The sequence below is a fragment of the Heterocephalus glaber genome, unplaced genomic scaffold (genome assembly GCF_053883595.1).
Source record: "Heterocephalus glaber isolate CG9 unplaced genomic scaffold, H.glaber_assembly_v1.0 deba00001556, whole genome shotgun sequence".
Taxonomy (NCBI): Eukaryota; Metazoa; Chordata; class Mammalia; order Rodentia; family Bathyergidae; genus Heterocephalus; species Heterocephalus glaber.
This window is the reverse complement of record NW_028258347.1, coordinates 1661667-1676951: the sequence shown is the minus strand read 5'-3', so window position 1 is coordinate 1676951 and position 15285 is coordinate 1661667. Positions and strand designations below refer to the sequence as shown.

Genomic DNA, 15285 nt, shown 5'->3' with positions numbered 1-15285 from the left:
GGGCCTTGCCCTGAGTGACTGAATGCTGCATGGCACAGTAGTTTTCAGGCTGTGTTGTGCCCTGAGCATCTCCATTTATGAAACAGTACCTTGGTCCATTTTGAGTGCAAATGCTGAGGCAGAATGATTTCTTAATTTGTATCTCCAGACAGATAACCACCAGGTGTTGAACACACCAAATTTACCTACAAAAACAACGCCTGGCACAATCAGAAGGCATAAATTAATCTTGATCTTGCTAATAATTTTCTGATTCATTAAATTAAATCAGGGACACGTGACACATGCACACGTGTAACGTGCAACTTATATGCTTATCTGTGTGCTTATCAGATCTGCCACCAACAAAAGATACAGCCAAACCCCTCGTGGAATCATGGAAAAGGAGGGCTCCCCAACACGGGTGCAGCAGTGCCACAGCCATCAGACCAGCTGGTGAGAGCAGCACTGGTCCACAGGCCCGTCCTCCAGCTTCAGCTCAGCCCCAGCTCTCTGCTGGATGCGGCCCGCTCTGAACCAGCTCTGCCTCTCAGCAACCCCAGCCTCCGCCCAGCAGCCCTGCCTGGGCTGCAATCACACCTGACCACCCGTGGTGACTTTCATACCTCTGTGGACTCTGCTTGTCTTTGGGGGCTCCCCTTAGAATCATGCAGCCATTATTCTTGTCCATTCTGTAACCTACATATTATCGTGTGATATATGATTTAAGGGATTTATAAATATTACTAATTAAAATTAGAATAAAAGAATCTGTGACTGCCTGGCCCATCTGGCTACTGAGTGAACCTTGAGAACTCAGCCTGATAAGGCTGACAAAATTGATGCAGCTCATGAATTTATTGTTATTCAATAAATTCTGATGTTGTAGAATGTTTGTAGATACAAACATGTCCCGTCTGTTACTGGCATAGCTCTCTCACAGCACCAACACAAAGCATGTTGAAGCAATCAATTAGCATGATGAAAAGCAACTGCATCGTACTGAATTAGAAAATAAGTGATACAAGTTTTAACAGTGTGCACAGAATCAGTAGAGAGGACTGATTCCTCTCTCTCTCTCTCTCTGACGCTGTACAGTACAACTGCCATAAACTACTGGATATAAATTTTAGACTTTCAATTTTTTGAGGGTAGAAAGAAAGTCTTTTTCATTTCTACATTCTGCACTGGATCCAATCCCACACCTTGCAAATAATATGGACTGAAGAAACACTTGGTAGAAGCATGAGTAAACAGGTGTTTAATATTCAAAAAGACATGGAATTACATCTCAAAAGTACATCTCAACAAATATATCCTTCCAAGCCTAGAAATAGGAGGTTCAACATAGGGCAGATCCTGGGAAAGATGAAATCAACACAAATGACCACAGTCCATGTCACCACAATTACACTTTCATTCAAAACACTTGAGAGTTGTCCTGTAGAAATCTCGACTACACAGAACATTAAATAAGGGATCTAAAAATGATTTGAATACCTGCAACTTGACAAATAATATTCGATTCCTACAATTACCAAACAATAAAAATGCTATTATTTTGATTTACAGATTTATAGGTAAGGAAATACACCTAGAGTGGTTTAAAAGGTAAAACAAGATCATGTTGTTAGTAAATAACACTTTCAAGATTTGATCTTAGACTCTAAAACTGATACTCCTTCTTTCTATTAAACCTTCCTGTCACTCTTACAGAAATAATGGCCATCATAAATTGTAATTATCAGCATCATTTATCAGAACATAGTGGATAAAGCAACGTTGATTTCAAATTTGGGTGAAATTCTTTCATATTAAGAATAATGAAATCCATCGAAAGTGACAAATGAGTAAGAGTCAAAGTCATCAATACACCAATGAAGCTAGGAAAAAGCAGAGTTAACCAAAAGGGCACAGAGGAAAAAATAATTTTAAGTTGAACGAATTATATGCTTGCCACGGACTGCCAATAGAATTTCATTATTTACAGAGCAGGAAAGATCTTGCCATGTGGCAGAAGCTATGACCTACTAGGGCCTGGAAGGAATTCTTCTGCAATGATGATGTTGCCTTGTCACTACCCAATAACAGTTCTGGTTAACATTTTAAATTTAAATTACTTGATTTAAATTTGCCTTGCATACTTTTGAAAGTTAGTGCTTTAAAATAAAAAGGAACAGACAAGTCAAGATAATGAGAAAGATATCTGAGGGGTAAAACACATGCTTTGGAGTTATGCAGCCTAGGAATAATAAAACAAAGGGATGATGATCTTTCAAAAATTGGCCAGTCCTCACAAGAATGATGTCATCACATACAAATATCCAAGGAAAAAAAGTGTTTAATTGCCACTAATGAAACTTCTTTAATTATTAGAAAGATACGTCAAACATTAGTTAAATACCAAGGACTGTTATGAATCACAGTGTTAGATATCTTTCAAAGTAGCTTATTCCAAAATCAGACTGATACTTTTTCTGCAAATAATTTAAAATGCCAATGTAATGAAGAAAAAGATATGACATAGCTCTTTCTCTTTCCCATAATTCCAGTCTCTCAACAAGTACAATTTTTCCTCACTAAATTCTACTACTGAAGAAATATTGAACAGGTAAAAATTACTTTATTCAAATTTCTTGCTCCAAATCTGAAAGTACAACTGTCCCTAGGAAATAATGTTAGCAGAAACTGTGCTCTGTGACACAGATTATAAGAAAGTGACAAGGAGGACTATCTCCAAAAGCATCTACTAAGAGTTCGAGTTAGGGAAGAATTCAAATGTGAGTGACGTGTAGATTCTTTCTGTATTTAATAAATGTTTTAGTTTTGCTAAGTAGTATCATGTAGGATTTTGATTTAATTCATACATAGCTCTTTTTCATGTGAGATAGTTTATACATAGATCTGCAAATTCCTAAACAACATATAAGGCTTTAGAAAAACTTTCAAGTACTGTATTGATGCATTTCTCTTTTGTTTTTCACACTTTTCATGTAATAAAGTAAAGATATTACTTTAGCAAAGGTTAATATAAGTACCTACCATATGGAATATAATCCAAACTACCAAAAACAATGAGACTACCCATAGTATTATGGTACAATCTGGCAAATGTGGACAATCACAGCTTAGGGAAAATAAAATTTCTATATACTCTATGTTAAACTTGATTAGTACCATATCTGCAGTTCTCCTGGATAGTTATTTTTCAGTGAATACAATTTTCAGATGGTGTATGAGTTAAACACAATATAAAATACATCTACAACTTAATTTATCCCAACTACATATTCATTTTCTTCAGTCCAGTTGTTGAACAATTTATCTCCTCTCCCTTGGATTGTGGTGCTTTCCATGTTCCTGTCATTTATTTATTAATAATATACTGACCTGCCTGTCAAACTGTTTATCAATACCACACTTTCAATTACTGTCACTTTACTAATATTTGTCAGGTAAATTCTTCATCGCTACTCTCACCAGAATTTTTTTTTCTTTCACATTAACTTAGAAAATAAGATATGCCAAGGGTGCGATTGGGATTATGATTACAATGTTATTAATTTGAAAAGATTATCTGGTATGCATCTTTATAGTATTAAGTCTTCCTAAACAGGAACATGAAATGAGTTCATATTTTCTTTTATGCTACTCAGTTAATCTTTAGGGTTCATCCTGCAGGTCCGCTCATTCCTTGTTAATTATTTTTAAATCACATTTTCTGTTTTTTAGGTCAGAATAAGAACTATTTTTAATTTATATTTTCTAACTACTTCTGATATAGTATAAAAGGACTGCATTAATTTCCATGTAGCTGCCTTCCTGAATTCCCTTTGTGATTTCAATTTATTCTTAAAGAAAAAATGAACTGTTCTCCAAATGGTATGATAAACTGAGAAGAAGGCTAGGAAGAGGTATGTGCAAGGGATTCATGCTGGGTGTGCATCACTCTGGTGCATTCCATCATACACCAAAATAAATTCCAAAACGGTGAGCAAATAAAATGGACAAAATGTACAGCTAAATGCTTAACTGATTTGGGGATGAATAAAGAGTTTCTAATAATGAATAATGAAAATCATCAAAGATATAAAGATTTGATTGCATTAAATTCAATATTTCTAAATAATCAAAATTAGCAAACATCAAAATGGGAAATAAATTGCAACAAATAACAGTTAAATGAGGTAAAACTCTAATATATTAAAAAGTTCTTATAAATCAATAAAAGAAAAATTAATTAATACCCAATAGAAAGATGGGCAGGAAAAAATATTGGAAATCAATGATTCAAACATATTTTAATAATAAGCATATTTTGAAATTTTCAAAAATCAGCCTCACAAGCAAATTCAAATTAAAATGACGAAGAAATAATGTGTGCGTATGTGTGTGTGTATGTGTGTCCCCTATTTAAAAACCAAAGCTGTGGTGCATTGAGACTGAAAGCTCAAGCACATCTCACAAAAGTAGAGAATGTTACAACCTTTCTGGAAAACAAGTTGGAAATCTGAATTGAAGCTTTAAAAAAAATCCAAAGCACAAACATATACCTTTGACATACTCAGACACGTTGGTAAAAACTATAGAAAAAGATTCTGCAAGCAACTGCAATTCTTCAAATTGTTCAGTTGTGCTACATTCTTATGACAGAACATTAGGGCAGCTATTTAAACAGTTTTCTAGAGAACATCTACCAGCTTGAAAAAAATCAATTGAAAAACCTCAAGATACAAAAGTATTTTTTAAAAGTACAAAATCAATTTTATAAATCTGTAAGCTACACATGCATAGATGAAAGGAAGAAAATATAATACAAGGTTAGCAATGGTTATATATGGGGAAGGAAATGTGGATAACTTGTATCTCATTCTTTATACTTTGAGGATGGTTTCATATATTCTACAGCGAACATATTGTACTTTTATAAGGAGACATAAAAAAATAAATGCTATTTTAAATGAGAGCTAATTGTCATCAAGTGATGCAAGAAAAAATTTCCAAAACAAAGCAAGAAAGAATTTTTTAAAATAGACTTTTCTAATATATGAACAACAGAAGAGGCTCAATTTTTTCTTATGAGGTTTTCTTCACGTGACCAATATGATTAAAAGACTTTCAACAAAGGTAGGAATATCTAATGACTGAATGTTGAACACTGAAACACTATCTAAATGAAAAGCTTACCTTTTTCACTTACACTCTCACTTTCGATCTCAACATCATCACAACTCGTATACTCAGGTGTGGAAGCCATTTCCTCCTCTGAACTGCTCAATGAAACTTGTCGCATTTTACCTCCTTTCTTTGATTTATGAGGCTTTGGCGGTGGTGGTCTCACTGACTCTGACTGGTCTGAACTGAGGGAATCATTCCTCAACATTGTTTCCATTTTTTCCCTTTTTGTTTTCCTCACAGCAGAATTGGGATCTAAGTGGTGCTGTTTCCTTAATGAGTCAGTACGCCTCAGGTCTGGTCTATCGACGGGTATGGGACTCCTCCGCGGGGTAGGAGGACTATGGTTTGTGGTCCTTTGTGGATAAGAACTTTGTCCCTGAGCCTCTTGAGTTCTTTCCATTGAATACGATCTCTGATTTTCCATTGCAGCTCTGCGTTCAGATATAGATCTTTGCCTTGATGGTCGGTCCATTCTTAGCAGAGAAACCCTGGAATCTTCCAGTTCAGCATTTGCCAAAGAGACATCACTATGCCTTCTCTCATGCCTGGCGCGGGACACCTCAGCATGGATACGCATTTGTTCTTCATAGGGTTGGGGCTTCACTGGATAACGGGCCAAATTTGGATCACTTCGGTAGCGTGCCTGGTACTCCTCCTCCTCTCTCCTTTGTCTGTCATATTCATCTCTGCTCTCCACATCCTCATCATCTACAATATATTCTTTGGAATGCCTACGACTTCTCCTGTTGGAGTCCCTATAACTTAAATGATCAGATTCTTCATAAAACTGAGGTTCACGTTGAGATCGTCTATCAGCATAACCTGATGGAGATCTAGGCATTGCGCTATCAGAAGAAGCATACTGTGAATATTCCTCCCTTTCCTCCCTTTGGTCGTATCTTCTGTTCTGATCTCCGGACACTGACGGACTTCTTTTCCTAAGTGACCAAAGGAAAAGGACAATGAGAAGAGCAACATTTAAGCAACTCCACCTTTTGTTGATTCACTGTCAGATTGATGGGCAAATTCAAATACTTCTTTTGGCTTTTCTTTTCCATTTTAATGACATGCCATAACAAAAGTTTTAATAATATTAATTTTACTCAGTTCAAACAGGTCATATAAAAGGTATTGTGTTGTGGTTATTAAGTGCTGAAACCAATATATATATAAAGAGAACTTGTGCTCAACAATTAGTTAATTAGTGTTATATTCTGCTGCTTTAAAATAGTCTTCATCTTTATTTCTTTGCTTGGCTGGCTGCACTTTGCCTGTACCCCAATTATTATCCAGCAGCTTAGAAAAATACCTCTGTCTATGCTCTCAGCTACTAACACCTTAATATGAGCGACCTGAAAATGTAATGAACTCAGATGACTTGCCCAAATAGTTGAATACCTTCTCATGAAAACTAAGTGCTAGCCCTTAAAAGTCATTTTACATTCATCTACCTAGATCACTCCTAGTATGGGTCACCTAAATCTTCATCTTATATCATTTTATTCATTATGTCTCCAACCCTTTTTTATTGATCTAATTTGAGACAAGTTAAAGAAATATCAATCATTATTCATTCATCACAAAAACCCTAGAAGTGAGAAAGGATTTCTATTTGTATTCCATCTAAGTTAAGATTAAGTTCTGCTTGGTGACACTTTTCTACTGATCTTCACATCTAACCTCCCTTCTTATTTCCATATATTCTCAGAAAAGAGAAAACAAATTTCCTGCCTCTCCAACACAAATATAACCTAGTGAGCCTATTAAGAAAGGCTGAGGCCAGCTGAAGTTAAAGATGACCAAGATTCAACAGCTCGGCTATGAATTTCTTGGGTTTTGTTTGGTTGGTTGGTTGGTTGGATGTTTGTTACTTGTTTTGTCCAAAAGTAGAGGAAGGACAGAGTGGAATGGCACGCTCTAGCAAAATCATCACTCTCCCCTGAAGTTTCCCTTGTGACTGAATCCCTTTTGCCCCATATCTGGAATACAAGTTGCCAGTGTGTCTGTCCACAAGGGTTCACTAAAGAAAACAGAAATCCTCTTAGGTTTTCCCGGTATGAAGGGCACAGGAATCAGCTAAATAGGCTGGGGAAAAGGCCAAGGAAGTTAATGGCAAGGGTCTCAAGACAAGGGGCCTCCAAATGGACTTTAGGAAGCTGCTAAGAGTCATTGCTCCAGTGACCTCAGCTGCCCACCACATCAGGGTGGGCAATTAACAGAGCTTCCCCGGGAGGCTCTAAGACTCACATCTGCCTGCCCAAAACTACTGCTGACAGTAACAGCTTCTGGATAAAGTTCACCATTAGAATTACACATAAATACAAAGCCAGGGTAGAATCTAACCTGGGACTGTAAAGAAAAATATTAGAGTAAATGAAGGGACTAGTTTATCAGTTGATTACTTTATAATAAAGCAAGTGGATACAATATGATTTTTCTATTTATATATAAAACATTTAGAACTTAATTACAAATATTTTATGTTACAACTGCTACATAAAACTAGACTTTCACAGTTTGAAATATGCACCCAAAACACAAAACTCAAGATAAAGATTATAGTAGTAACCTACACAATACCACGTGTATGCATGCATGTTATGCACCATCCATTTTACTTTGCTCATTACTTCAACATCAAATGACTCAAGAAGTGGTATCCCATGGAAAGAAAACTAGCGTAAAGGGATCTGCATTTCTTAGTCCTGATTTTGCTATTAACCTGTTATTTGAACCATTTAATCTTAAGGATTTTGTGCTTTTTAAAGCAAGTAAGAGGCACAGATTCACAGCTTAACCCATGTGCTGTTTCAATAAATATATTAGATAAGAACTAAATGCCACATGTTATAATACAGATTAGGAACACAGGAATAAGATATGATCTTTGATCTTAAGAAGCTAAATGAGTCTAAAACCATCATCTATCTTAGGGACTGTGATCTTATATAAAAACTTCATCAAGTTCATTTATCTAAATGAAACTTTAATGTGTTAAGGATTGCCAGTAATATATTTACTATCACACTTGGTGTTACAGAGTATTAAGGAAAAAAAAAAACAATTGTATTCCTACCCTGAGGAAATGACATGAATTTTCAGAAAGAGAGCATAAAGTGAATATTGTATAGCCCATGTAATGATAATATAGTAAGTTTGTTTTATTGGTAAATAAGACTATTTACCTCCTATTACAGAATTCAGTTCCAAAAGAACTATTAATAATAGGTTCCGGGAAGGCCCATCTAAGTGCTTTTTAAAAATTATACCCCTGGAAAATTGAATTAGATATTACATCTAGCATTCATTTCACTGTAGAGATTATAAAATATGCCTGAAGCACATGAATCATACTGTACATGCTGAATTGCACTGGATTTAAGTAAAAATAGAACAGTGATTAAAATCTGAAATTGGGATGACTATTGTCTCTGTTACTTTAACATGGACATAGGCTTTTCAAAATACCTTTTAAAGTATAGTATGATGTGGTATATTAAAGCTTTGTGAGAAGCAAGGTAAGACTTTAGGGTAAGATTAGCAAACAGTGAAGAATCTTCTGTCAACTACTCTGAAATATACAATATTCTATCAACTTCTACCAACTATATCATGAATTATGTCATATATATTCCCCTTTAAATTTTAAAACTTCTATTTTTCTTAGACTTCCTTTAAAGAACTGAAGAAAATACACAAAAGTTCAAGTACTGTATCTCTACTCCTTATCTTTGCTCTTGACCTTTATTATCAGGTGGGAAACATTTAACAAAAAGAAAATAATGCCGACTTGCACATTTCTCTAAAGAATCTTAAAGGCTTTAACAGAATTTAACCCATAAGATATAACTCAAAGAAATGGAGCAATTCATCTAGGATGTTATGTATCACTTACTTCTTCAAATATTCTATGAAAGTAAGAGACAGATTTCAAAATTGTGCCTTACTGTAAAAATAAAATGTATTTATGACATTGATAGTGTCCTAGTTTTTACTGTTTTCATTCTACCAATTCCTATTTTCTGACCTAACAATATCAGCATATTTTTATATTCACTTTCTATTTACCTAATATCTACTCTTTCTCCTTATTGAAACCTTAGCTGTTAAAATTATTTTCTCTTGCATCATATTATACAGTCTTCAGTAGAACCAGTTAATAGAAAATCACATTTTAAGCATCCAAAATCTACTTTGATGAGCAGCACTTCTATTCACTGCTTATCATTTTTTTTTTTTTTTTTTGGTACCAGGGATCAAACTCAGGTCCTTGCACTTGTGCAGCAGGCAACAAAACCACTGAGCTAAATCCCCGCCCTGCTTATCATTTTTTATCTTATGGGCTACTAGTCAGTCTATTTCTAAATACTCCAGCTATGTAGCACACTCAATGCTCAACTATAAATGTTTTTCTGATTATGCATAAAAATTTGCATTATAAATCCTACCAGTTAGACTCTTTAAAATTCCATGTCCTAAAATTATACTGTTTGAAAGGAAAATTCCAAATAAGTTTCTTTCCCAATTAAAATCACTTCCTAATTTCCCAAGGCATTCTCATTTTACATATTAATTCATCATGTTTTACCCTGATTTCCCTTTAATATTTACAACCTTAACCATTTTACATGGTTTGTTTTAACTGCTACCTATCATACCGTTCATATTTAATAATAATCAAGTCTCTGAAAGTACACATTTGAAAACATTTATAAAGCAGTGAAAATTACATGAAAAGTTAAGATTAATACTCATATATTTCAAATCTTACCTGAAATTATCCTACTTTTAGCAAAAATAACAATAAAAGTAAAGAATTTGAAGATTACTAGTTTCTCTTAAGTTCAAATTTATATTATTATAAGTAAGCACTATCTGTATAGAAATACTGAATCTTTATTAATACAGATCAATAAACTCATTTTATGATTAAAAGGATATATTTGAAGAATCAATAGTCTGAAAAATAGCTCCATCTTTTAAACCATATTATAAACCATGGATATTGCCAAATAAATGAAAATAATACTTCACAAATACAATTACACAATGCTTACCATGCAGTTTAAGCATAACACTACAATCAAATTTTAAATTCAAAGCTGTTGAAACAGTTGAGAATTTAACAGAAGTATATGATCCTGTAAAACCTGAAATATTCAATTTCCATTCCTGTAATTCCTATAAAAGGCTTTTAGCAAATTAAACAATTTATCAAAAAACCATAAACTATCACAATATTTAACATTTTTATTTTTACCTTTAGTTCAACCAATGCACATCTGTCGAGCATGATGCATCATTTTGACAAAAATACATCAACACTGTGCCCAGCAGTGCTTTCATTTAATCCTTCTAGCCCTAGCAAAATCATAGGAGGCATCCTTAATCAGATGATTCACAAAGTCTCTATTGCTCACAATTATTTTATTTCAAAAGTCAATTACTAAAAAGTTACACACAAATCAACGCTCACTCAAGGATGAAGTCCTAAAGTCCTCTAGTGAGGGGCCTGGAAGGAAAGGATGTGCTTTAATGCTGCTGCCCTGGGCTGCATATAGCTCCAGGTCAAGAAAGAATGTCCCTGTAAGGAGGATTATGGTATTTAGCTGATTAGTGCCTCACAACACTGAACACCAAATGCAATCTAGAAACAAGGCATTTCTGGCCACTATTCTTAAAACTGCCAGCTTTAGAAATTTATAAGCTACATTTTCCCATATTAATTAAAGTATTTCATTGTGTCTATTATTGATAAATTCTGCTGCTCAGCTTCTGCCACCAAATGTACAGTGATAATACAAGATGGTGATGGGTTCATGGGCTATTCTATAACTTCTTTCAATTATTCATTAACAAGTTTCTTAATCTTTACCAATATAAAAAGTTTCCCCAAAGACAGAGGAAGCAACAGTAGAAATTTAATTTTAAAAAGTTGCACAGTGCCAGATCTGGTGAATAAGATGGAAGAGGATGCACCATCATGGTTTTATGAGCCCACCTTCCATTGGATGGCACTGGGCAGAAGCAGCACTGGCTGTTCACCCACATCCCCGCACGCTCTCATCATCGGACACGGCTGCCCAGAATGCTGTGCCCCAAATGGCAGCGAAGGTACTGCCTTGTGTCCTAATCACCAAGACGGTCTCTGAGTATTTCCTCCACTCCCACTTTCTCAGGGTGGTCTAAGCTGTCCCTTCTGCTTATACTTCAGATTCTTTCATTCCCTGTACTCTCGATCCTAATCAAGCCCCTTAATCAGTTTTACTTTTTAATCTTTTTCCAGAACTTTTTAATTATCATTTTTTAAATGTGTCATGTTTACTGTTTGTTTTCACATGCTAAAATATAAATTTTACGGACAAGAATCACCACTTTAGTCCTGCTATCCTAATGTCTGGCCCAAAGAAGGAACTTTTTTACTAAGTAAATAAAGGTACGCAATACAATAAAGACATTTATACTATATTAAAATTTTTTCATTTGCCTAATTACATAGCCTACATATAACTCAAACAAATTGATTTCCTCATTTGTATTTTACCTTGAAAACTAAACTTACAAATTGCACAAACTAGTACTCTCAAGTGAACCTGCAAAAGATGTACCTTTAATGCACACGTCTTACGAATATCGAACTCTTCCTTCTCCTAGCTAATGAATTTTTTTTTTTGCTATTTTGTAGGAGTGATTTGACAATTTAAGACTTTTCCAAATATGTGGAAAAACTTGCATTGCTTCAGAAAGCGAGAGGAGGGGAATTAAAAGAAAGCTGTGTCTTGGCAGCAGAACAGAAAGAAATCTTTCAAAAATAGACCTATAGCTCTAACAATTAGCCTACCCTTAAGGCTTATGAGAACACTAAATTAAATTCTCTTAGAGAGTGGCAGGTACAAAGAAAGCACTTGTGAAACAAGATTTCATGTGGAAGATAATTCATACCAACTAGTACATAGAGAACTATTTGGAGCAACTACTAAGACAAAATTAAAACAAAAACAAAATATACTTTATTTAAATGTGGGAACTTTTATAATACTAATGTTTGAGTAAAGGAATATTTCTTATCTAACCCCTGTATGTTTATGTGCCAATAAATACACCCATGACAGGTTATACATTTGAATATAAAGCAGAAGGAACTAACACAAATTATTTCTACATAATGCATATTCAGGTCTGACTCAATTAAATCAATTAAAGAAACCCAATTTATCTTTCAGTTAACAGAATATTCTTCCTCACCGATGGAAACAGTCATAACATGCACATCAGCATGATATGTGAGTTGTTCCTTAGCTATCTGTACCAATAAAGCATTGCTTCAAATTACACTTCCATCAGCCTCACTTTTTACACATACAAAGTATTATATGGAAGACAGATGATCTTATTCCTTACTTCTTTAAGACCAATAAAACACTATGCTGTAGCCTCTAGCACATCATCATCAAATGTGGCTGAAAGTAATTTATAATTGTATCTTGGGATGCCACTGTTTTCACAACAGGCCCAGCCTCAGGGAGTCAGCCCAAAATCTACACTCTGCATTACAAAAACACTGAAAATCATCATGGAAATTTCAAGGAATGTTCTCTATGGAAGTGAGGAGCACTGTCCTCACAGAGGAAATCTTTTATAAAATACCTCTTTTCAGCATCCTGCTCCTTTAATCTCTCTTCGCTGAAGCTCTGCTGGCCTTTTACCAGCTTCTTGGCCACACTCCTCTACAAATTTCCTCTGCAAGTGATGTACGAGAGCCAGGGAGAAAAGGTGTGAGGCTTGCTGGAGCCAGGTCCCATTAAGACAATGAGACAGAACATGATGAAACACACTACTGGTGTTGAACTTTTATAAAACAATGCTGTTAACTCTCAACAGGTGTTTCTATGTGAACTGATATGTTTAAAACATCTTGTTCTTTATTAAATACCACGTTGAAAGAGGGCATTAGCTAAGAGGCATATGTGGTGTAATGGGGATGATGAGAAAACAGATTAAATAATAGTTAGGATTTTCTTTTGAATATGAACATTATTTTTAACAGAAATTCCCCCAGATAAACTATGTGTTCTTCCCAGTGTCATAGGAAAGGTTTTTTTAGGATTTTTTAAATCACTGATAGAAAATATCATTGTGAAATTACTTGCTCAATCTTCAGTTTATATCTGTTTTCTAAAAATGTGTTAGGTAACAAGCTGAAAATGGGTGAATTTTAGGGTTAATCTCCTGAATGAAGAAAATAAGAGATGTACTCTGAAAGCAACTACAGTGAGTATCTGTTGCTTGCTCTCTGTTAACTCTTTCTCTTCTTTCTTGGAAGAAAGGGAGTATCTCTTCTACTACCAGCTCTATGGTTTGGATTGAACTGGTCTCACCTGCTCCAGGGTGAAGCCATGAGTAGCAGAGCTTGTCCACAGGTACCATCCCTGTTTTGAGAAACTAGAACAGTGACCTAGCTCATTCAACCACAGTGACTTTCAAACATTTGTCTGACATTACTGACACAGAGATTTCCTATTTCCTAACAGGGTTCACATAACTCCCATAACTACTAGAAGTAGGACCATCAGTTGGAAGAAGCCTCACCAAAATGGATTCAGCATGTTCCTAGTAGAAATTAAAAACAGAAAGAAAGTGGGTCTTGAGCCATATTACATAAGATTCAGGATCAGCCCTCACCAGAACCAACATGAACCTCTGGAGTTTTCAATCAGGCAAACAAAGTGTCTTTATTTTTTAAGCCAGTCTAAATTGCAAGTAAATCCCCCGGCAGAAAGAACCTGATTCAGACCCTAAAATCTGTATTTTCCAATCTCTGTGGCTGTCATGATGTGAATGGACTCAGTTTCCATGGAAACTGGCTTTGCCTTTGTGAGAAACAAGCACTCTAGGACCCTCACATTTGCTGCAATCCCACAGTTTAAAGAATTTCCAATTTTACCGTAAAAACAATCATTCAATGAGATCAAAATCTTTTCTGAGATCAAAAAAATCACAAAATTGCAAATTTAATATTAAATTTCATATGACAATTATAATATTAGACTTGTTCTATTTAAGGCTACAAAGAGACAATGACAAATCATATTCAACATGTGTCAAACAACAGCCACAAGCAGCTGCTTTTCAAAGAGTAATTCACATTAAACTACCCCCCATCCAAATTCTAAGCTAATTCAGAAATGCAAAAAAAGATACCAAATAAACTATTACTGTTATTATTAACAAAGCTGAAGTTGGAGAAGTGGTTTATGTCTATATAAAAACTGAGCTTCCTAATACCAAGCTGCAGAATCATATGGACCACATGGAAGGAAACATATGAGTAACAAAAAGGGTTTCCTACCTACCAAAGCTCTAGAACATTTAAATCTAGAATTGTGCTATGTTAAAACAGCAGTAGTACTCATAGGGCTGCATGATTTAAGGTTCAAAAATAACAGTCAGTTGGAGCAAGATGGCAGCTAAGATCCTCCAGCAACCGTTTCCCCACAAATACATAAATATGAAGAGCATTATGCCTGCATCAAACTACCTTCACAAAGCTGAGAAAACTAGGTGAGAGACTATTGTGCCTGGTTTTTGTGTAGTAAGAAAAAGCATTGAAGAAGGCAATAAGGAAAGCACTGTCTATCTCTCCCTTCCCCTAATTCCAGGCAGCACAACTGGTGTGGAGAAAGAAGCCTCCAGCTCAGGGGAGAGAGAAGTAGTTACAAACACTAGTACCAGGGTTGCCATGGTGAAACCCCAGTGCCAAATAGAACCCTACACCCATGCTCAAAGGCCAGTACTCAGCTAGACGGTCACAGTCAGCCACTACCATGCCTCTTTAACCTTGGGCAGCAGAAAGGAGAGGGATCTAGCTTAGCACAAGCTCTGGCAGCCAAGATTCTGTCCCCAACACTCATTCCTGAAACTCAGGCAGCACCACCATTACTAGGCCAGTGCTCACAGACAGGGCCTCCGGACACACTTAAGGAGAGACACTTAAGTTTCAGCCTCTGTCACCACTAGCTAAGCATAGGACTGAATGCACCTCACATAACGTGCAACCCAACTTAGTGTCAGCCTTAGTGGCCAACGGTCTGCCTTCGTGAACACTACCCCACCCTGGATACCATGGCA

General features: G+C 35.5%; 1 protein-coding gene across 49 annotated transcripts in view; it reads right to left on the bottom strand.

The window, feature by feature from the left end:
* Positions 1 to 15285, bottom strand: part of Rims2 (regulating synaptic membrane exocytosis 2) — a 536290-nt gene that overhangs the window by 279733 nt on the left and 241272 nt on the right. For all 49 annotated transcript variants that reach the window (XM_021262784.2, XM_021262794.2, XM_021262785.2 and 46 more), the window contains one exon: positions 5167 to 6095. In XM_021262784.2, the coding sequence (XP_021118443.1) occupies positions 5167 to 6095 (929 nt within the window). The remainder of the gene's footprint in view (positions 1 to 5166; positions 6096 to 15285) is intronic.